Source organism: Callithrix jacchus, chromosome 4 (assembly GCF_049354715.1).
Source record: "Callithrix jacchus isolate 240 chromosome 4, calJac240_pri, whole genome shotgun sequence".
In the NCBI taxonomy this organism is placed as follows: Eukaryota; Metazoa; Chordata; class Mammalia; order Primates; family Cebidae; genus Callithrix; species Callithrix jacchus.
This window is the reverse complement of record NC_133505.1, coordinates 131,798,294-131,823,225: the sequence shown is the minus strand read 5'-3', so window position 1 is coordinate 131,823,225 and position 24,932 is coordinate 131,798,294. Positions and strand designations below refer to the sequence as shown.

Here is a 24,932-nt window from a genome sequence, read left to right as displayed (position 1 = left end):
GCTTGTAATCCCAGCTACTTGGGAGGCTGAGGCAGAAGAATTGCTTGAACCTGGGAGACAGAGATTGCAGGGAACCAACACGGTGCCACTGAGCTCCAGCCTGGACCACAGAGTGAGACTCCATCTCAAAAAGAAACAAAAATTGTTTTTCAAACATGGAAAAACACAAATTAGACATTATTGCCTGTGGGAAGAGGCTAGAAACCTTCCTTGAACTTGCCAGTTCTGTTTCCAGTCCCAGGAGGAATATGAATCTCTCCCCTCCCTGCCCCAATCAGACCTTGCACAAACTTGACACTCCCTCTGCTAGACGTTCCCACTTCCCTGCCAGGGACCTCTCTCCTTCAGCAACAGAATTGCCAGCATTGCCCTGCCTTTCATTTGATTAGTTTACCTGTGCAATGTGATTAGGAAGGCCAAGCAGGAAGGTCTTCCTGGTTCTTATACCCCACAGGGAAGTTCAGACCAGTGTAATATGAAGCCCTCAGGCCTGGATTAAATATAGAGGTGACCAGACCCAGAGAATTAAAGATTGTTCAGCCTTCCACTGTCAGGGCCATTAGTTGGTATTGGCCACCAAAGTGGAAAGACAGTGGCCAAAACTACGAACAGGTAAGCTTATTTAATTTAATGCCTAAAATCCAGTTATCCTTTCAGGAGATTGTTCATATGGTGTTGCCATTTATCTTTTAAATTGCTGCACGTCAATTTGTGGTTTCTTATTTTTTTCCATAACTGTCATCATTAGGTTGGGGAAGGTTGGTTAGCTTGTGGAGATAAACTGACAAGCTCCCTGGCTCCATCCTGCCTGACTCTGAGCTGTGCCCTGAACTTATCTGGTTGAGTTCTTAGGGTACACAGGCATATAACCCAATAGGACTGCTAGGCCATATTTAGGGGGAGAGAAACATTCTCATTCTTATGGAAACTAAGAAAGTTGGGGAGATATCATGCTCATTTCAGACTCAATTCCTCATACCAAGGACATTTTCACATAAGAGCAAAAAGTCTTACACCTTAGTTCTTAGGAACCAGCAGGCAAAGTTGGCTGCTGGCAAAACTGAAATAATTGCTGTCAATCATTGGTACCTCTTCCTACTATCAGGTATCTCTATGTCTAGGAGAAAGACAGAAAAATTGACTCCTACTTAGATATTAGGAAAGCAATATCTTTACCTTCCAAAGTGTGATAGCAGAGAAGAAAATGCATCACCCAAAGACAATTTGTTGATGGTGAAATTTGGGATTAAAGTTAGGGCTAGGGATAAAGCCTCTGTGATTTCCTCACCAGCCCCTAACCCCCAACACACAAAACAAAGAAAAATCACATCACATATGTGAAGTACTCCCCTTTGGTACAAGATTCCCTGGCAGGTAAAATATTTTACAACATTAGAAAAGTACCATCATCATTAAATATTTCATGCAACTTAAGAATAATCTAATTAAAAAGGTGTGATTGTAGATTAATCAAGATTATTCTGTACCTTGCCTAACACAAGATAAGATGATAATGGCAAAGCCAAAACCATTTCTATTGGTCTAAACCCAGCTCTAAATATTCCCTAGAATAGTGAGAATGAAAAATGCAAAACAAAAGATCAGAGGTACAAGGTTTTCTTTGTAAATCAATTGCCAGCAAGTCAGTATTGAAACTGCCAACCACTTTTGGAAGACATACGTAGTGAGTGTCAAGTGTGCTGAGGAGAAAACACCTTCCCATTTATAGTTTTTATAAGAAAAGGTTAAAAAAAAGTATATTTAACAAATGTTTAGAAATATAAAGAGAAAAACATTTAAACAATACAACCTAGTGAAAGTAGTCTAACTGAAAATAGAGTTTCAGTGAATGAAGTTTTATCTCATGAAGCTACTCTATAAAGTCTACTTCACATGCAACATACTTAATGATTATGCATATTTTTTTGCTTTGCTTCTAGAGAAAGTATTTTTTTCCTAGCGTCATGCACCAAATCAGCCTTGTAGGAAAAACACAACACGACAGAGTGAGGAACCAGCAGGCTGAGTCAATAAAACACTGTTCATATCATACTTACGCAGTGGTAGTCTGCATGTCATGCCAGCTTTTGCTGAAGTTCTGTTTTAATTCATTCATCAGGTTCATGCCGAGTTTTTGTTTTATCTCAACCAGATGCCTTTCTTTCGCTGACAAAACTTGTCGTAGTGTTGTAATTTCGTCTTCTAGCTACAAGGAGGAGGGGAAATGGTGGGGAAAAATGTCAGACCAACAAAAAAGGATACTTACAGAAGCTCTGCGTGTTCCAAAGCAGCCTCTGACCCTCCTAGTTCTACAATCCCACATGCGGCTTTGCCAAACAAATCCCATACAGGTGATAGTCTTAATGTCTCAACGTGGAAACAGGATTTTTCATTTTAATCATTATAGAAGTAATCAATGCTGCTTGTTAAAAAGAAGTCAGATTGTAAAGTCAGAAAAACATAAACAAGAAGATAAAAATCACCAGTAACCTACTAGGAAATAGCCACTGCTTATTTTTTGGTTCCTAAACTTCCAAATGTTATTTATATAAGTTGTATATAGACATAATTTTTGAACAAAAATTGGTTTTCTACTGTACTCTTATTTTATATAACTTCTTCTCAAGTGTCACTAGTCAGTGTTTATTTTTATTTTATATTTATTTATTTTAAAGAGACAGTGTCTCACTATGTTGACCAGGCTGGTCTCAAACTCTTGGCCTCATGGGATTTTCCTGTCTTGATCTCCCAAAGTGTTGGGATTACGGATGTGAGCCACCACACCTGGCCTCAGTGTAGTTTATTCTTTGCCAACCACACACAGTTGCATTGGTGCAGGAATAGAATTGTCAAACAATGGGGTTTTGCCAATCTAATGCCTTAAGAAAGGGAGGAAAAAGGGAGTAGAGGATGTATGTAAAGGAATGATTTGTGATGATTTTCCTTTTAACAGTTTTATTGTCTTATAATGGATATACAGTAAGCTGCAGACATTTAAAATATATATGTATAATTTGTAAGTTTTAATATATATATCTACCTGTGAAGCCATTATCACAATCAAGGTAGTGAACACATTCATCACCTTTTGGTCATTCCTCCTTCCCTCTTCTATCCTCTCCCTCAGTCCACCCTCACCAGACAGCCACTCACTTACTTTCTTTCCCTAGAGTTTAGTTTGCAGATATTTCCTAGAACTTTATATAAATTGAATCATAGAGCATATACTCATTTTTGCTTGGCTTTGCAGCATAGTTATTTTACATTCATCTATGTTGCTGCATTATCAATGGTTCTTCCCCGTTTTTCACAGCGTAGTATTCCACTGAATGGATATACAGGTGTGTTGTTTATTTACCTATTGAAGGACATTTAGGTTTGGCTAATGCAAATAAAGGTGCTATGAACATTCATGTATAAGGCTTCGTATGGGCATATTTCCTCTTTCCCCTGTGCTACAGAAAAGCAGATCTCTTCAGCACTATAAAATTGCTCTTGCAAATGTAATTTCTAACAAAGGAGCTCTGTAAAGAACTCAAATTTTGAAAAGCGCTGTTTTATCCTGTGAAGATAAATCTGAATAAAACACAAAGTCGTTGATTTTAATTATTTGTTATACCTATAACGTATTGCTCTGGTAACAGTGCTTACATGTACATCTTTGTTTTTTGGAAAGTATAAATGCTTGTGACTTTTTCTTGTTAATGCAGAGAAGAATCATTAGAGCTACCTTAGGATTCCATATGCATGGAGGTAATAAAAGTCTGTCACTTTAGTAAATTTCTTAGTTAAATTTTTTAAAAAGGAGTAACTGTGGCTCATTTACATGTAAAGTGTCACTCTACTTTGGACCACAAGCTGCATCACACCAACCCTGTCAGCCTGTCAGTCATCTTGCAAATGCGTTCCTTGGATCACCAGAGACATAGCTCCTAGGAAAGCAGCTCAAGAAAGGCATCTGCCTCTGCAAAAACAAAACATGCAAAAAAACCAAAAAGCAAAAACCCGCCACAGTCTTTTACTAGCCCCAGCAGTGAACAGACAGGAATGGTTCTGTGAAACTTTACATACACAAATAATCACGTAAGCAAAACAAGCAGAAATACTGAATCACAAGCATCTTAAATACCACAGTAAGAAGTAATAATATCTTGGGGTTTTTAATATCAGCAATATGTCCTAGCAACTTAACACTATACATTTCTTTATGTTCATGGAATGTTTTTTATATGTACATGGAAATCTTTCTGAAATGGATTACGCATTCTACAAACATAGTATAATTCAACAGAAATTGGACTTCTCTTTCCTTGATGAGCAAGAGTCTTAGTGTGCATACACACACTGATTACTGCAAAAGGAGTATATTCAGGGACCTCCAAAGAGAAGAATGCTTTTAGTCTCTCCATAAATGAGAATACACTATTATTTTAAAATTAAACCCCTCCATTCTTTTGTTATCATGGCATATTTCTCTTTTTCATCATTATCAATGTGTCCTCCTCCATTTACTCTGCTGCCTAAGATTTCTCATGGTTATATCTCTTGCTCTTTTGCCACAGAAAATCCTTAGGGTTCATGTCAGCCTTTTATTCTCTATTAAAAAGTCCTTCTCTGCTTTTTTTCATTTAGAGTGACTGAAATTACTGGGAGTCTGATTTGTTGTTGTCGTTTTGTTTGTTTGTTTGTTTTTTGGTATACTGAGTATTACTGTATTTTCCACTATGTAAAAATATAATGGGAAAAATTTTAACTTTTGTTAAAATTTTAACTGAAATAAATTACAGATGTACACAAGGAGAAAAAAGCTTGAACATCTTAATAGTCTCAACCTCACAGCCATAGAGTCCCATAAGTGTATTAGAAATCACAGGCGGCTGTGGATTGTTCGTTTGTTATCTGGAGGTGGGGAGTGAGTAAAGGATTCAAAGTTACTGTTAAATTTTTAATAACATCTTGATCCCCAAAAAGTGATAGAGAGAAACATAAAGTGACCAACTTACCAAACATCCTTCTAAAAAAAGAAATATAAAGTCTCATAATTAATAATTAAAAAATTCAGCCATACTTTAAAAGGTGTGTATGGGGAAGAAACCACTAATAATGAAGATATGGAGTCAGCTATTTAAGTTGGGTGTATTCTCAGATTCTATAATAATATTCGAACCATTTCTATGCAATGGTTCTTCTCAAAACATTCAGAATATTTATCAGACATCTAAATATATGCCAAAAACTCTATTAAGCAAATACGCAAAGTTGGAATAACAGGCAATCTTTAATTACATTAACTTGTAAGATTCCAAAGGGTCAACCACTTCTCCTTGTACAGGGTCAAGAGTCCTACCACAATGAGGTATTTAATTACAAATGCCTTAAAGGCTGCTGCTGCTGAACTTCAGTCCTTTATTTGACCAGGATCATTTGGTCTAGTTATCTCAGTGGTTCTCAACTTCACTTTAAATAAGATAGCATATTTAAAATTCAGATTCCCAGGCATCTGCTGCCTTTTAAGGCCCTGAGGGTTCAATGCCTTAGATTTGTTGGAGGCAGTCTGCTTCTGTTACTTAGCAAGCACCCTCAGACATTCTAATGCAAGAAGTATGGAAACTCTATATTGTGAGCACTTCTGTAAGCCACATCAAATTTGGAATGAGTTGAAGCGGAAGTAAATCACATTAATGAGTTAAAGTATTTAATATATCTTTTCCTTTCAATTTAAAATAGTTATTTCTTCATTACAAGTTAATGGTCTAGTTCTCTGGTTTCCTGACTCCCTAGGAGAAAATATTTATCCCCAAGATTAGATATTTAAATTTGATTATTTAAATATGAATTAACAGGAAAATAACAAGTATTGACAAAGATGTGGAGGAAATGGAACCTTTGTACATTACTGGTAGAAACGTAAAATAGTTCGGCTACTGTGAAAAACAGCTGGCAGTTTCTCAGAAAGTTAATTCTGGACCCAGCAATTCCACTCTTAGCTGTACCAAACAAATACATGGACACACATGTTCATAGCAGCACTATTCACAATAGATTAAAGGTGACTACAACCCAAATGTCCATCAACAGATGGATGGATAAATAATAGGAGATAAATAAAATGGAATATGATTCAGCCATAAAAACAACGAAATACTAAATCATGCTCAAAACATCAGGCTAAGTGAAAGAAGCCACACACAAAAGGTCAAATATTGTATGATTCCATTTACATGAAAAATCAAGAATAGGTAAGCCCATAGAGACAGAATGAAGCCTGATGGCTGCCAGAGCCTGGGAAGTGGGAAATGGAAGCAACTCCTTGATGAGTGCAAGGTTCCTTTCAGGATGGAGGAAACATTTTGGAACTAGGAAGATGTGGTGGTTACACAACACAATATTGTGAGTGTACCAAATGCCTCTGCACTGGTCACTTGAAAATGGATACTTTTATGTTATATATATTTATCTCAAGAAAAATGCAAAAAAAAGTGAACTAACTAGTCTGAATTAGCTAATGAATTGCTTCAGTATGAAATTTCTAAAAAATTTTTTCTATTTTATCTGCTAGATTACATAAACTTTCTAACTGCAACCCAGAAGAAAAAATACTTTCATAAACTAGGAATCATCAGTATTTTGTAGAGGAGTAACCACCTTTGGTCTCATGTGCACATGGCTTCAGGTCTGCCTCTCTGGGCTACTCTTCCTGCCTTTGGCTAAGAGACCAAAGATTAAACTGCAGATACTATCTGGGAGGGGCGTAACGAGAAGATGTTACGGTTATAAACACATTAGCCATCCAGTAGCTTGGTCTAGAAAGAGTTAAGGCCTTGAGGAAGGAGCTGAAAGAGAGAGAGAGGCCCAGAGCCTAATGCACTTCTTTGCAAGTGTAGGACACATTTAGATTGAGGGCACTGTGTGTCTGGGACCCACACACACAAAAGGAAGAGGAAAGAGCCAAAGGAGAGATCAAGGAAGCATGAAAATAGGCTTTACCTACTTAATAATGCTGCCTGGTATTTTTCCTATTCCTATTAATGCCTATTTTTTCTTAAGTCATCTTATCTCAGGGACGTTGGCAGTATTCGATTGTTATATAATCACAAATTTACAGTACTAATGCCAAAACTTTATCCTTTTCAAAAGGCAAGACACATTATGAAATACTAAACATAAAATGCAGCTTAGTGAAATTAAAGTCAGAGTAGGGTGATAGTGACACAGAATTATTGGGCAAGTGTTTTTAAAAGAGAGAGAGAGAAAAAAAAAAAACCCAGATGTGTAAAGACCTCAGAAAAGCTCTCTGATAATAAGACTAATGAGAATAAATATCTGAAACAAAAGAGTACTTCTTTATTTATTGACAAGGTTTTTTTTTTTAATAGCATATTCTACTTTTGGCATTTACAAATATAAATGTTCATTTAAAATATAAAATAATTCAAGCCAATTATAATATTAACTACACACCTTCTGTGAATGAACCACTGCACCAGATCACAGGTAATATTGGCCTCACACTTGACGAACTTTAAAAAAGACACATATTGCATGACCACAACAATAAATTAAAGATCAAGTTATGTTAAAAGAGAGTTCTCTTTTGTTTGTTTTTTTTTGTTGTTGTTGTGGTTTGGTTTGTTTTTTGAGATGGAGTCTTACTGTCTCCCAGGCTGGAGTGCAATGGCACGATTTGGCTCACTGCAACATCTGCCTCCTGAGTTCAAGCAATTCTCATGCCTTAGCCTCCCGAGTAGCTGTGATTACAGGCGCATGCCACCAGGCCTGACTAATTTTTGTACTTTTACTAGAGACAGGGTTTTGCCATGTTGGCCAGGCTGGTCTCGAACTCCTGACCTCTGGCGATCCCCCCACCTCAGCCTCCCAAAGTGCTGGAATTACAGGCGTGAGCCACCATGCCTGGCCAAGAGATTCTTCTTTTAAAACGCTGAATTTGTCCAAGATGTAAGCCTTTTGGACACTAATGGCTTATTTTACATCTACCAAAAGAAGTCTTCCTCTTGCCAGCACTTGGTAAGCACATAAAAATACATTGGCTGTGTGGGAGAATGGAGTTATGAGATTGGTTGAAGTCTAAGGGCAACCTCATGGGAATATTATCGACAAGATACTGCAGGATAAGACAGAGGGGAGGGAAGAGAAGGAAAGCTAGGAGGAAGGAATCCAGCATAGCCAAAAAGCAGTAGGAGGTGTCAACCTGAAATAACAAAATGGATCAGAATCCAGTTTAAGAGTTAATCCAAGTGAAAAGCTAACTATAGACATTTGGGAAATACAGACTCTAAAGGAATGGGGTAAGTGCTCTGAAACTGAAAAGTTAAGGTCTTATTTATACTGGCAGAAAACAGCAAAATTTAATAGGATTACAGCACATTCCATATATGGCTGGTTTATGAGTTACAGCAATTTGATTAGTTACAGCTTGTTTTCTTTTTCTTTTCCAATTTAGAAGTATATGTTTAACATTCCATCTTAGACAATCTAAGGTGTTTGTGTAAAGGAAGAAAGAAGAAGTTAATCTATAATAAAGAGTTCTTCTCTGGTGCCCTTTAGTCTCTTATAACATTTTAGAAAACAATGTAGGTAACTAAAAGGCTAGTCTATAATCAGAGAAGCAGGTTACAGCTGCCTGGGTTACAGCTGCTTGTTATGTGACTCGGTCCCGTAATTACATTCCTTTAAGGCTCAAAATAATTTAAAGTTCCAACAGCTTTGATTTTGAATTATTTATTTCACAGAGGAGATGAGGAAAGTAGAGAGAGGTAAGAAACAAAGAGGAGCGTGGACACCTGGCACACTCAAGAACTCTTTTCAACAAAGCAGCCAGGGGTCAGAAGTCCCTGTACACACAGGTCTTGCTTTGGATCATGACCACAGTTGAGTGTCTGAGTCCAAGGCCATCATCTAATAGGCTGTTCTCCGAGGTATCTTTGGTACCCAAAAAGCTAACAGACTCAGTAGGATCTTCCCTCAGACAGAGAGAGGAGATCCTTGTGACCAGGGGCCCATAAAGAATCTCTGTGGAGATTTGGGACAGAGGAGCTGACTCTCTATAGGCCTCAGTTCTTCATAAGGCCAGCAGTGAGGCTGCAGAGATGCCTTTCTGTGTGTCGTTGATAAAATTAAATCCTAGTATTGAAGGTAAAATCTGAATGCATATGGGATATTAAAGAACTTGAGTTCCTGTGTCCACACATCTGCAGGCACACTTGTAAAGGGCAAGGAAAGCAGTTTTAAAAACAGAATGAGTATAAAGCAGAGGTGGCCTGACGTGGAGGAGGCGAAAGAGAAATGTGAAGAAGAAAATTCGCAAAGATCCACCTCCTTTGCTTTTCACTGGGCCTGGGGCAGACAGCTGTGCTCATGTGCCTCTGGAAGTCACGATGCTACCTTTGGCAGCATGAGGTACTTCTTCATCTCTGAAGAACCCAGAAATAAGAGCCAGGAAGCATGGAGGCTAGTGCAAAGCATGAATCCTGGTAACCTGAACACAGTAACAAAGAGTCTGGTGTTCTTTCCCGAAGTCAGGCTCAAAATCCCTCAGGAATGAAATGTGCTGGAAGTATATTACTATGGCCAAATGAGACAGGAATATCTGAAAACACTTCTAGCTTTTTATATTCATGGAGCATCCATTTAAAACCAATGCTTACTTTTTTCTTGATTATAAAAGTAATATCATGCTCACTGTTGACATTTAGAAAATAGAGAACATACAAAAATCAACATACATTAGCATATGTATGTATGTATACCCCAGTAATCCTAAAGCCCAGAAAAATAAAAATCAAGGCGTTTTATAGCAATTGGTCTGTTACAGACGCTGTGCCTGAACTTATACTAGCATTATCATCACAATGGAGTGAAGTTTTAGCTGAGACTCAGTTGGCGTACCCCAGTCTGCAGAGCATGACCTTTGGACCCCGTGGTTGACGTGAACTAGTCGTGATCCAGAATTTCAGGCCATAAGAACATGTGGAGTCAGTTCATTCTCTGTTGATGCTAACTTTGGTCTGTGCACTGCGGTATGTGTAGCCACTCAGCAGCCACAGACAGACCCAGCTAAAAATCTGAAGCACTGTGCTTACTGAAACCAGAGGAATGTGCTGTTTTTTTATTTTGAAATAAAATTAATTTGTGAGTATGTCTTGTAAGAGCACTTGAAAGTCTTTAACATTATTCTGAGCTGTCATAGACAAACATTCTCAGGAGGTTAGAACTGAGTTCAGAGTGGACAAAGCAGGAAGAGGGTAAGGCGGAGTTCAGAGCTCTGTTCTCAGCCTGTGGAGAGGGCAAAGCAGGAAGACAACCTTGTTTCTGAGGGAACAGGATCTTCCTGGCCTATGAGCCAGGACACAGAATGGGGAGGGAATGCTGGCCTTGGCTCCTCTGGCTCTGCTGCTTCATCCTACTCAAGGAGCCCTTTCTACAACATTCTCCTCCTAGAAAGTAAAGGCTTCTCAGCAAAGTGTCTAAAGTGGGTATTGCAAACAAAAGACTTGAACAAAGAGTTGTATTCATAATGAGCCCGACATCCTCCTCCTCTCTAGGTCCAGATCCCCACAGCAGCTACACAAGCTCTAATGAGGCCTCGATGAAGCATAGCTTTCCGTTCTCCCCCCCAGAGCTTTATTTTTCTGCCAAAAAGTATACAACTTATAAATTTGGTTGCTTCTATGATTGACTTTTTCATTAAAAAAAATCATTTCAAAATAATTGTTGAGTTGCTGACCTAAAACCAGAACCAATCTTCAAAAGGATCTTGAACCTATAACATGGTCTGGAATGAATTCCATCAGGATTTTAAGTGATTTATTATTCCCATAGTATTTTGATAGTTAAAAAGAATAAGAAGTGCAAATTTAAAACTAGTTATTATTGTTGCCTAAGCAGCACAACGATTCATTCTACAACTGTAACCAACAGGTAATAGACAACATTAGAAAAATACCTTGAAAAAAGGCATCATCTTGCAATGTATTCATTTATAAATTTTATTAAATGAAAGACAACACAATTAAAATATGGGACTTGTATCAAACTAATAACTCTCAAGATCCAGAGATAGAAATTGCAACAATAAGATTACTAAACATACCTGCACTAACTCTGCCTTTAACTCTTCCTTTTCCTCCTCAGAGAGCATGCTAGAGTAGTCAGCACTGGCTACTGCGTCTTCATCTCTTCCTTGCAACGGTTCAGTCTCCAGCAAACCTTTAGGCAAAATTGATAAAACAGAATGCATTTTTTAAAGTGAATTTAAACCAACTTCTGCTTCCATAGTGTGGAGGACTAGATGCACTGACAGACCCTTCCACTGAAAAACAACTAAAAATTCCAGAAAAGACAAAAAATCCTCCTAAATGTGTGATGAGCTCCAAGAAAGTAAAAAATACCGAGAAGCCAAAAAAATTAAGAGAAATTGGGAAGGCAGAGATGTAAACAGGGCAAGCTTTCAGGGAGGTCTACATTCACCTTGGTGAATTCCAGCTCAGGTCTTCACTGTCTCATGGGGTGCAGGGGCAGAGGACAAAGCCCAAGGCTCACCCATGGAGACGAGTCTAATGTGAGACTCCTGTGTAAATTGGAGGCCCCACAGGGCTGCATCCTGAGAGTCAGGTGAACTAGAAATAAATAACTTAATTCTTCACACAGGGATCTGCAAGGCAAGTTGCCCATCTTGAAACTCAGCACTGAATGGACAGAAAAAAATCCTCCCCTGAGAACTCATGACCTTGAGTGGGACTGCATGGGAAAGCAGCTTGCAACTTAATGCACACTCCCTGGGTGGTCCAAAACAACCTCAAGGTTAGAATTCAAAGTATGAAGTCCTTTGTTTTCTACTGCAGACATGGCTAGAAGTAGCTGGAGCTGTGAGGAACCATTACTGATAAACCGACTCTGGCAGAGGATAATACGGGAAGAGCTGCAGTTCTCAATGCCATTATTGTGCCCCAGGATAACCCAGAATAGCTTTTAACTTATTATGTGAGATAAATGACTTATTGTTTAAAATATGAACAAGTTTCTTCATAGGGCCCCTCAACATCTGGCTGACTTAAATGCCTGTGTTCTCCGGGAAACTCAGGAAACAGGCCCACACTCCTAGGAAACTTCATCTATGATGTGATTCAAGTCAGGGCTGGCATTTACACCTCTGCAGGAAAGGAAATGAGACAGCCAAGTACAAAGGGGTTCCTGGAGAAACTCCCACTGGCCTGCTCACTGGGAGAACAGGTTGAGCCACAGAAGTTCCTGCCAGAAGTTCCTGCTGTTTGCAGGGGGTGGGAGCCTGGCCTTCCTTGTTCCGGGGTGGTAACTGAGAATTCCATCTGTGAGATGGGAGCTTCTTAACAGGAACCTCTCTTGCTTTACTGAGTTTTTCTTTCCCTCTTTGTCCAGTGAATTCCATTTTTCTCACCCTTCAAAGTGTCTGCAAGCCTAATCTTTCATGGTCGCATGACAAGAACCCCGTTTTTAGCTGAACTAAGGAGAATGTCCTACAACAAAAGGGTTTTTAATAAATTGTCCAAGAGCAGTTATCCCTATAGAAAAAAACACACTGGACACCTTTAAACGACTCACAGGGACAAAACCATAAACATTTTAGAAGACGATCTAGGAGTTTGTGTTTCTGAACCTCTGGATGGGAAGGGACTTCTTAAACAAGACATGAGAAGGCAAACCATGAAAGAAATGGTGAGGAAGATTAAGAATGTCTTTTTATCAAACACACTGCGTGGAAAATGAAGACAAGCCACTAATTGGAAGACAATATTTCTCACATATATAACTAAAAAGATTTCTTCCCAACATATACAGACTTCTTACAGACCCACTTTAAAACCAGAAGTAATCCAATAGAAATATGGGCCAAAAGACTGGAACAGAAGATTTATCGGCAGAAATCACAAATGCTAATAAACCTAAGAAAACATACTTGATGTCACTGATGCTCAGGGAAATACAAATTAAATTATTTCAAGCTAGGTAGATTACCAAAAAGTACAAGTCTGACATTACTAATAACTCTCAAGATCCAGAGATAGAAATAACATCAATATGTTGCTATTGTTGGTGACTATGCAAAGGATAGAAACTCTCATATACTGCTGGCAAGAATATAAATAGTTAAAAATAATTTGAAAATGATTTAGTATTATGTACTTTTTCATTTAAAAAAATCTATTTTTATCTATTAAAATTGAACATCCACACACCCTGCAAACCAGCAATTCCACTCTGTATAGACCTGAGACAATCTGCATGAGCATTAGATATTATCCATGCACATCAGAGGCCATTAATGAAAGCTTTCATAGTAGCAACAAACTGTAAGTTACCCAAAAGTTCATAAACAGGGCAATATATAAGTGTACTGTGGTGCATTTTCATGATGAAGACTTGATCATAGCAAAATGAGTGGACAATGACAATACATATTACATGGATAAAACTTGGAAATAAGATATTGAGTGAAAAACATAAGTTGCAAAAGAGTAAGTATAATTTCACTTAAGTGAAGTACAAAAGCATACAAAGCTGAAAATATTACTTAAGAATTAAATTATAAAGAAAAGCAAAGGCTGGGTGTGGTGGCTCAGGCCTGTAATTCCAGCATTTTGGATGGCTGAGGTGGAAGGATCACAAGGTCAAGAGATTGAGACCATCCTGGCCAACATGGTGAAACCCCGTCTCTACTAAAAATACAAAAATTAGCTGGGCATGGTGGCGCCCACCTACCCATCTGTAGTCTCAGCTACAGATGCACTTGAATCATCCCAAAACCATCAGGAGGCTGGGTGGGTCAGGAGAATTGCTTGAACCCGGAAGGCGTAAGTTGCAGTGAGCAGAGATAGCGCCACTACATTCCAGCCTGGTGACAGAATGAGACTCTGTCTCAAAAAAAAAAAAAAAAAATTCAGGACTGTGGTTTTCTCAAGGCAGGGAGAAAAGGAGAAAGGAATGGAAGGTCTTACCAGAGGCAGGGGTCCCCAAACCCTGGGCCACCGACCAGTACCATTCTGTTACCTGTTAGGAGCCAGCCATACCACAGGAGGTGAGAGGTGTGTGAGCTGGCAAAGCTGCATCCATATTTATGGGCACTCCCCATTGTTTGCATTACCACCTGATCTCTGCCTCCCATCAGATCAGTGGTGGCATTAGATTCTCAGAGGAGAGTGAACCCTATTGGGAACTGTGCCTGGGAGGGATCTAGGTTGTGTGTTCCTTATGAGAATCTAATGCCTGACAATCTGTCACTGTCTCCCGTTTCCCCCAGATAGGACCATCTAGTTGCAGGAAAACAAGCTCAGGGCTCCCACTGATTCTACATTATGGTGAGTTGTGTAATTATTTCATTATTACAATGTAATAATAATAGAAATAAAGTACACAATAGATGTAATATGCTTGAATCATCCCAAAACCATCACCATCACCCTGTGTCCATGGAAAAATTATCTTCCACAGAACCAGTTCCTGGTGCCAAAAAGGTTGGGGACTGCTGCCCTAGGGGGCTCTTTCAGGATCAGTGGTCATACTCCATTTCTGGATACTGAATTTCTGTTCATGAGTATTTTCTCCACTTTACCTTTATATTGTAAATATTCTTTTGTGTACTTATAATTATTTACTAAACAAATGAAAATGGATTTTGTCTGAAGTCAAAAGAGAAAGGTAAATAATTATCCTACAAAATCAGAACATTTTAGATAAAGAGAAGAAAAATATGGCTCGAGTGTGTATAGTTCTGAAGCTGGCCCTTCTCTTGAAACCCTGGCATTCACATCCTTTTGTCTGAATTAATAGTGTGCCACTGGCACCCTGACGTCACTGCCAACATGCTAACACACAGTAGTAAACATGGCGTATTGCTGATTCACATTCATCATCTCCTCATCCCTTCTCTCTATGCCAGAAGCCAGTTTCAATGGTAAGTAATTTCCTTTTTCATAAGTAATAGCTGGCCATCATAGAAGATAGTAAGATAAAATTATCAATTACTAATTAAAAATCAATATTAATCATATTACCCAGATATTAGTATTTTGATCCTTCCTTTCCAGCATTTCTTCTGAGCATAAGTGTTTAATATTTTCTTATATATATGCATTGAATTTACTGTTGCAAACTTTATTTATTTAATAGGATATCATGAATATCTTTTGATGTCTAAAAACATGTACATTTATATATTTTTAATGGTTGTGCATTATTTTGTTTTATGGATGATTAATAATTTACCCTGTTTGCGGGGAAGCTGCAGTGAACATCTCCTAGTTAAGTCATTAGGTACTTCATGATGACTTCCTATACATTGGATTACTCAGTCAAAGGGCATGGACATTTTGAAACCTACTGACAAACTACCACCCGGAAAGGCTCTACCAGTTTTATGCTACATCAGCAACCTATGGGACTATAGACTCAAGAGAATGTAAACAACAGACTCTTGGTATAACAGTGTGATTTACAAGTCATTTAAAGTTTTAGTCAATGCTCTAGGATAAGTATCTAAACCAGGAATCAGCAGCAATTCCAAGCACAGCTATGAGAGATAGACCCAGAAGGTAAGCTCCGCCCCCTCTGCACTGGGGGTCAGGAGACGGTCCTGTGAGGTACTGCAGCACACTGTGGACGGCTCCCCACAGCCTGGCCCAAGGACTTACAGATAGGTATTGCTCAAACTTAGCTGGTTTGAGCTCTTCCCCTATCTCCACAGTGTGAGAAGACATGGTCCAGTATAAATAATAGTTCCAGGTCCTTAGACTTTTCAAGACATCAGACATCTTTAGTACCTTCTATATTCGAGGAAGAAAAGAAAATTCAAAATCCTGTTTAACTGGTAATACATGAATTGGGAAACTTTGCGTGAATCTAGGGAAAGGCACACCCAGCACCCAGCTGGTGGCTTCCACTTTTCAGAGGGCAAGGCGTGTAAGTCTTATAAAGGGGAAACTCTGAACTGGCTTTCAGCTCTGATGGGCCAAACAGCCTACTCCTCAGAAATAGAATTAATCTTTCAAAGTCTCACTGCCAGAAACCACCCATTCAAGAAATCTGCCCAGAGACCAGGTTGCTAGTTAGTCTTGGTCTAAGTTCCCCTTAAATTTTCTCTACTTAGGCACATAATTCCCTGTTGCATCTTGTCCCAGTGGGTGCTCTCTGCGTTATACACAGGGTGTCACATAAACACAGAAAAAATGAAAACAAGACCTGCTTTTTTCAGCAGAATATGTTCAACTCACTGAGTTAGGAAAGCAGCAATCAAATGAGGAGGTCAAAGGATAATTCCAGAATCAAGGAGTAGGTAAAAAGAGGAGTTTGATTAAAAAGGTAATTAACCAGTGAAATGAAGTCAAAACCAGGAGTGAAAAAAAAAATGGTAAAAGATATCAACTGACAGATGACAATGCAAGAAGGGCAAGAAAATAAGTATAAAATTACCTGGTTACCATGGAAGCAGATATTAGAAAAATTTTAAATGTATTTTTCAATGAAAGCACTTACCCATGGGCAAATGCTCAAGAGTCACACTTTTTAGCAAATACCAGTATATTATGAACCAATTTCACGGACGTGGTTCTCTTTTCCAAAATGCAAACTATGGCCCCCTCTCTGGCATAGAAGAAAGAGCACTCTAATGGGAGTCAGGAGATCTGGAATTCTAGCTGTGGGTTTGCAATTAACTAACAGAGTACATTTGACCTCAATTATCTCATCTGTAAAACGGACACCCTGTAGGATTGTTGTTAAGGTTAGATGATGCTAAATCAGATGATATACATGAAAATGCCATAAAATTGTACAAATTTCATACAAACTACAGCAGTATGAAACTGGGAGTAATGATTTTTACAAGTATTAATGTGCTGTATTCTCTTTGCCTCTCCCAAAGTCTAATATTTTCCTAACTGGTCTAAGGCATCCACCTGCTAGTGCAGGACAGAGAAGTTAAAGAAGCACAAAGAAAAGGTTAATATTCAGGATTCTGGCATTTGCCATTGTACTTACTAGCAAGAAATCAGCTTTGCAAAACTGGTGATTTTTGTTTTTGGAAGGAATGTTCCACCTATCATTATTTCTCTCTTGGCATAGCAAAAGCCAAGCCCAGGACATCCAGCCCAAGCCGTTCCCCTTAGATAACCCTTAGATATCTAGGATTTACCAAGGAGGTATGTGCCTCTGGCTCTATCCCTGGTAGATGGTGGGAAGAGGAAAGGGAGAGAGAATAAGAAGGGAAAAGTTCTGATATGTGTATGTCCAATCTTTCTCTTTGGGCATTGGCCCAGAAAGTATGAAATGTGTCACATGTATGGAGGAATCTGCTGGAGACTGTGTTTGCTCCTTCAGACCCACTCTCTGCCCTCCTCCACCTTTCCCTGTGCCCAGAAGATGGTTACATAAATGTGATTCCCTTACCCTTGGCCAATGGGGAGCCCCTGCAAGACTCTGGAGGGCAGAAACCAGTGGTTAGCAAATGTCTAGTCCTGCCTGACTCCCTCCCTGCCAGGCTGCATCTTACAGTTTCAGCTTTCAATTACCACAGGCCAAAGCTCCCATTAGGTAGCTCCCTTCTACAGCTCAGCCATTGCCTGGTTCCAAGAACTCTCCTCTGACCTAAGGACTCTATTGGCTTCTTATTGCAGCTGTTCCAAGGTGCTTCAACAATGCTGTTGACTGCCGTTAACTCTTGTCGTTTTTCTGAGGGCCCATTCATGAAGCTTTCTGGAATCAGGCATCCCTTTTGGGCATATCACCCATCTTCTGCTTTCCGGGTCCCTGACTGGTACAAAAGCCTGCCCCAATTTCCTTACTGAACTATAGGAAGGAATATCCTTCAGGCTATCCCACACCGACCGGGTGCACAGCCACAGGGCTGTAAACTTGGCAGGTCCAGGGGTGTTGGGCAGAGAGGCCCCTGGTATTTAATTCTCCAGCTCTCTCTTCTGCAGTCAGTTAACCATGGATAGGATTCGGAACTTCTCACAGTACTCAGGGAGAAATTCACTGCCTTGGTAAGAGGTTGGTGTCCCTGCATCAGGGGCTGGGGTTACCAGAGGACAGATGGAGGAAGTAGAAACAATCTCCCACCAATGAGAATCAAGGCAAAGCTGAATCAGCTCTGAGTGGCTACTGAACCCAAACTCAGCTGAGGGAGACAAGATCACGAGTAGTAGCTGCAAAACACTTCAGACCAGAGGCCATCATATTCGCAGCTGCCTGAAGAGCCATACAAGCAGAATACAAGGCACTACATGGTCCTTCAGGCTTCTATACACCAGACATGCCGGATGCCTCCTTAGCTAGGACAAAGGAAAAGGGACCTGAAAAAGGAGAAATCTGAACTAGAAGATACCTTTACTGGGGAAATGAGTACTATTTAAAGAGGTTTTTAAAACAATTGCATTGGAATGGACTAGGCCTAATATTTTTTCCCACTACTCAAAGCCTCAGTGCTCATACCCACACCAAGTATAGGTTAAAAAAAAATTGAGAACATATACATATACCAAGCTGTAGAGTCAATAAATGTTGCCCCCTGATACTGGAGCATTTGGCACTTAAAGACAGCCATTTTACTCTTTCACATGCAATAAAATATATGGAATTGTTTTAATAAAGATAACAAATAATCATAGATCTGATTATAATGCAGTAATTGCACTTTTCCATTGGCCAGGTGAGGTCTGTGGAAAAGTAGGCCTTAAAATATTTGTCAGATGTTACCACGTGCCTATTTTCACTATACCTACAATTAGCCAGTGATGACTCCATTTAAGCCACCCATGCAGAGCTGAACAACAACACGAATTGAACCAGCTCCAGCTGAGAGGTCAAAATGGTCGCTGTGCTCTGTTCCCAGCCTTGCTGATGAAGACCTGCATTCATGGGACCTGGGGCTCAGTCCCAAGTTGCTGGGCTTTAACTTAAGCTAGTCTGGTTCCAAAGCCTATGCTGCCCTTCCCTGTCTTAAATCATTTGAAGGATGTAGGCAAAATGTTGGCAAGTATGAATCAAGAGATGAGCTTTAGATTAAAGTGCCTCCTTCAACCTTGCAATGAAGTCACTCATTGGCATCCACACACGTACAGCGCATGCCAGCAAGCACTCCTGTGGAGCAGGTGACCGGTTCATGGCCATGACTGAAACAATACAGAGGGCTGGGAGCTAAAGTGTTTACAAACTATGATTTTGCATCAGTGGCCATATCCTGCATTGTTGGCAAATATGTAAAAGTTACAGAATTGCTTTTAAATCGTAAAATAATCTTGCACTGCATTAGATAATTGAATAAATTCAACTGCGTAACCAAGCAAAGGGAGAAAAGCATACACTTTCAAAAAGAATACAAAATTACCCTAGGACTTAATAAAAGGAGGAATGCAATAAAGTAGCTTACATGAAAATTTTCCATGTTTTAAATAATAGATTTAAGACCATAATGTTTATTACTTAATTATATTTTCTTCATGTTGTTTGGTAAAAATAACCTCAGGCATTCCTTAACATAAAACTTCAAACTATCTACATTTATTCCCCAAGGAAAAAATTATTGAGCTAATCGTATTATTGTTGGATTTATGATTATCTTTAAGTGCACAAAAAATCTAACACAAGTCAATTCTAGATGGAAATTAAAGATATAAAACAAGTTTATTTTTTAGAATCGTACTTTCTGTGAATTTACTAAACTTACCACATAAACCTAGATATTATTCCTTAAGAACTTCCAACATTAAACAGCATGCTTTTCCTTCATTTGCTAACAACTCATATCTCACCTATGATTGAATCAGGTGTGTAGTAGAAAGGTCTTTAAGTGTGTTTTTTTCCTGTTGCCCTGAAGTTTTGGCAGAGGCTTCAAATGCCAAGATCAATATCACAGGAGATGTATATCCCCATATCCTAAAGCCAATGCTTGAAATCTAATGCATGAACTCTAATGCGTGACATGCTGAGGCAGTTTAAAAGTGGTTCTCCTGGCCTGGGGATCACCTACTGAACCTTTGGATGAGAGTGGAGCGGGGAAATCTGCATACACAGATGAGCAGTTATAAAACACATGTCACACTCTTACCTCCCAGAGATCACCACTGCAACACCCATGCACATTTCTCTGGATCTCTTCCTACATATTGCAGCACACAGATTTTTTTTTCCCTCACATTTAACATCTTTGAAATCAGGATGCCAAGCCAGGTGCGATGGCTCACACCTGTACTCCCAGCACTTTGGGAGGCCGAGGTGGGCAGATCATCTGAGGTCGGGAGTTCGAGACCAGCCTGACCAACATGGAGAAACCCTGTCTCTACTCAAAATACAAAATTATCCGGGCCTGGTGGCACATGCCTGTAATCCCAGCTATTTGGGAGGCTGAGGCAGGAGAATTGCTTTAACCTGGGAGGCAGAGATTGTGGTAAGCCGAGATTGTGCCATTGCACTCTAGCCTGGGCAACAAGAGTGAAACTCTGTCTCAAATAAATACATAAATAAGATAAATGAAATCAGGATGGCTTTCGTAATCAATTATGTCTTGCCATTAATTAACAGCATTTTTTCTTTCTTAGTGATATATAAAACAATGGGCATTTTACAGCTTTAACATATATATTACATGATAGATAGATAGTTCCATACAAAAAGAGATCACAGTATTTTGTAACTTGATTTTGTTTTCAAAAGACCTTCTGCTGTTATCTTTCTCATCTCTTCTGAAACCTGACCATACAAAAGTTCCCAACTGATCTCATAATTTATTTAGAGCTAGTTTGCCCAAACCAATATCCACTCCAAAACTACATACTTGCCTAGTTATGTGGCTTACATGTCTTTACCTGACTGATGACTCATGGAAGAGACCTGGTTCTGTCCTGCAGAATTCATCCAGAGATTTTACTTAATGATCCATCAGGCGATTGCAAGATAGTATAGTGATATTGGAAAGGGTATAACTTTTGGGAACAAACCAATCTCAGGAAGAATTCCAGCTCCAACCCTTTTCAACTTTGTAACTGTGATAGATGAAATGTCAGTCTTTTCATATGTAAAATGGGGATAATAATGCCTACCCACAATAATAAATTGTGATTACAGTTTTGCAAAATGCCCAGCACAGTGCCTAGCATACGATAATCAGTTAGCACATCAGCTCCCAATCTGGTTATAAATGAGTAACATTCTTCCTTGATCAGAATTATTTATAAAATTGAAGCCCTATAGAAGAAAAAACAGAAGCTATTATTCTGTCCTCAAGAAGCAAAAATATTTCACTGTGGTGCCACCCATATATATATATATATATATATATATATACCTTAAGTAACATCAGTATATTGTAGTCTGCAATTACATACAAAATGAATGCCTTAGAGAAATATAAAGCCACAGGCCCCTGCTTAGCTTCTTATTCTAGTTTAATCTGTCCAATCCTTAGAAGGGAGCCCTATGTTCATTTGGCATTACCTTCTCTGGCTACTGCTTAATGGACTGAGATGGGCATCTGACCCAGGGGTATACTTCGGATTCCTCTCTTGGTATTTTGAGCCAGGAGACACGGGACAATTAAGGCTGTAAGATTAAGTGAGATATTAGTAGGACAGTAGTGTAGGCCTCATTGTTCTTCTCCACTCCCTTAGGTCATTTGTAAGTTCATTCTTTCATTTATTCATTCAACAAACATTTCTTAAGAATCTACTAAGTACTGTGCAGGTCTCTGAGCTCATCGGAATTTATAATTTGGCCTGGCCTGAGGCCTGATTATTTGACTTCTCCTGAACTGTTTTGAGTTTTCTCTTGATCCTTAAAATATGCTTCATTTTTCATTGGCACTAGTCTGAATGTCATGTTCTTTTTTTCAAAGAAGAGCTCTGAGTTAAACAGAGACTAATAATATCATAGAATTCAGGTGAAAGAGAGATCATTAAGAACTCTCTGCCAAGTTTCATCTCTGACTTCAATGACTTGCCATGAACTCAAATTAAATTAATTAGAAATTCAATAAATTATTTGTTGCCCCAATCAGGCTTCCTCTAACCCTGCAGAGGTCACTTTGTCCTCTGTACAGTTTTTAAGATCTCGTCTGCAATAAATGGTCTACGAGTCTAAACATACCTGAACAATATGACAATTTCCTTCTTTGCTTTCCCCGAGCCTAGCCGCCTTCGCTCTGAAGAGGGCCAGGTGTGGGGCACTAGTGAACAGACCACACAGTGCCCCCAGCACACTTCAACACCACGGCATTGTTAAGGCATTTGGATTCCCTGAGACAGCTGGGGCTGTAGCTACCAGTGTTGGTCTGTGGTCTCTATTTGGATTCTGAAGATAGATCCGGTAATTAAGGTGTGGACTTTCAATAGTTTACCTGGAAACATTCTCTACATGCCTAGAGAGAAGTTCAGGGATGCTGGCTCAGCCACAAGAGCCGGAGACCCTCTGGGACTATAGTGAATATCCCTGGAGAGACCAACCAGGAATTTCCTGGAAGTGAGGACACAGGATTGGTTTCCTGGAGTCTCCTGAAGCTTGGCGTAGACCTCATTACTGTGGGTTTGTTTTTAAGCTACATTCTTCTTCATCTGCCCTGAGAAATGCCAGATGGGCATTCTCTACTCCAATGCTTCAGGCTGAGTTCGATGTGCCTCCTGATTCTTCCTGGCTAGCGCCTTCTGAGAGCATAGGCCAAGCTGGAACCCATGGTTCTATTTGAGTCATATGGCCATATGGCAACCAAGGGTTATATGTCTCCAAGTTGATGATAGGAGTCACTAGGGATTAACCCTGAAGTCAAGGATCTAAAACAAGTTGGGCTGCCTGCCAGACACAAGGCCGTGTCTCAGAAATAAATAAAACTGTGTCAGAGGCACATGGTGGAGAAAAAATATTTTGAGACTCTGAAGAACTGTCTTGCTTGCCTCAGCAGCTCTTCATGGCTTCTACAGCTTTGAGCTGCACCTTGGGCCTGCTGGCTCATTCCTGCTTTTGGGATTGAAAGGCTCTCTTCACTGGCGTGAGGGCTCAGGACCCAGACCCTCCCTGGGAGTGCTGTCACCACACTGCACTCTCTCAGCACCTGGCCCACTCTCAGGCATTCGTTACTTTCTCTCCTGTGTTATGTCTATTTGATTATGAGTCTTAACTCCCTTACTACAATGTAAGCGACTGTTGTTCACTTGGAACCTCCACATGTCCTAGCATGAGGGTTTAAGGGCAGACCACAGCTAAGGGCAAATGTGCCTAGAGCCACCAACAAGAAAATGTCTCTAAAAATAGTGACCGAGGATCAGCCACCTGACTGTCATACTAAAGTGTGCAAAAAAAGGCATTAGTTGATAACAGATGCCAAGAGACTGAAAGGGTGATGCTCCCTCCTCCACCAATCCTTTCTGGAACTATCCATCCTTCTTAGAGGAACAGTTGCTTGCATCTTCTCCTTCAGACTGATATCCTCTGAGAGACAGCAGTTTCCCTCCTCTTCCCCAGATCCTAATTCTTTTTCCTCTGTCCTAGGAAACCATCTTAGATGACTATGTTTATTCCTCCTTAACCCCACCTGAATCCTAGTAACATAGATAAAGAATTGCTATCAGGCTGCTCTTTGTTGCTCTCTAATGATACTTCTTGGCTTTGAGAGACATTAATGAGGGACCCAAGACCTCCAATTGCAACTAAGCAGCATAATAATCTACTGTTCTTAAACTTTGTTGAGTTCTTCTCTATGATTCATGCCAAAATGTATCCTGAAACTCAGACAAAGGATCTGCCCTGACTCTGAAACTATATTGAAAAGGGGATAACTGCTGCTACCACTGTGGGAACTTTCTCGAAGCAGCTGCTCAGTTACTCTCTTAAGGAAAGAAGTAGAATAAATATATGTTTCTTTTTAACCACATGCTATGCTCCATGTGTGTTACATATCATATCTTGCCTCGTTTTCCCCAGAAACACATTAGGCAGGTGGCATCAAGCAGTATAAAGGGTCTGAGATTTTACTCAACTTGCAAACTAATGAGTTAGTCAACAACAGTGTCATGGATGCTGTCAGAAATTTTCAGACTCCTAGATCCGAGACTCATAGCACAGCAAATAGCATGAACATCATGTTCCAGGGGTTCCCCTTGCTACCAAGTCCCATGGAGGGCGAAATGGAGGGACCTAGATGGATACTGCACACGCAGTGGGTTTGCATCTCAGCTGAAGAACCCTGGGTTCAGTGAATCTGAGTCTTTTCTAACAGGCAGTAAGCAAACCTGCTGGCCCTTTGCTCTGGAGTAAGAAGTAAAACTGACTTCTGCTGTAGAAAGAGACACTGTCTCTGTCTTCCAAAGCTGTTCACTATAAACACGTTTGAACGGATAGTCCAGAAAAAAGACCATCAGTGTCTCTGCTTACGACACAAGAGATCTATGGAGAATCATCTTCCATAGGTGATATTTTCTCATTTTCCAAAAAGGAAATGATGGTCCAGAAAGTTAAATACATTGCCCAAACTTATATAGCTGATGATTGGTGAACTTGAGATTTTAATGCAAATCTGTTAGGTTACAGAATTCATGCTATTTTGACTTGACCACAATACCTCATGCAGAAATTAGACAGAAACGGAAATGTCTCCCTATCCCACCCAAGACTCCCATCAAACAATATGGGCTGACTGAAGGCCTAGGCCTAGAGCTTTAATAGCTGCCATCTCCCCACTTTGGGGAGAACCAGGGTGGCTTATGTTTCCCAAACTCTTTCTAATAGGCCTTGCACGGCCAATGTTTGCTGAATTAATCCTGTAAGACAAAAAAAAAAAAAAAAAAAATCCCACACAAAAACAAAACAAAATCAAGTCTTCTTTATACCCTTCTTATAATATCTGTCATGTCTGTTTGTCAATTAAAAAAAATAGTTAATGTTCTTGATGCATCAACTCC

At 39.6% G+C, this 24,932-nt stretch overlaps 1 protein-coding gene across 11 annotated transcripts in view; it reads right to left on the bottom strand.

Annotated features, from left to right (window-relative positions):
- TPD52L1 (TPD52 like 1) overlaps positions 1-24,932 on the bottom strand; it is a 107,953-nt gene that overhangs the window by 31,293 nt on the left and 51,728 nt on the right. For 9 of the 11 annotated variants that reach the window (XR_013534908.1, XM_008994979.5, XM_035296623.3 and 6 more), the window contains exons 2-3: positions 11,111-11,226; positions 2,058-2,206 (exon numbers count right to left, since the gene is read on the bottom strand). Coding sequence is in view for 10 of the 11 variants with exons in the window: in XM_008994979.5 (XP_008993227.1) it covers positions 2,058-2,206; positions 11,111-11,226 (265 nt within the window). In the remaining variant the exon portion in view is untranslated. Of the gene's footprint in view, positions 1-2,057; positions 2,207-11,110; positions 11,227-11,487; positions 11,551-24,932 lie in introns of those variants that run through there. The other 2 variants (XM_035296620.3, XM_078370777.1) reach the window with 1 other exon arrangement.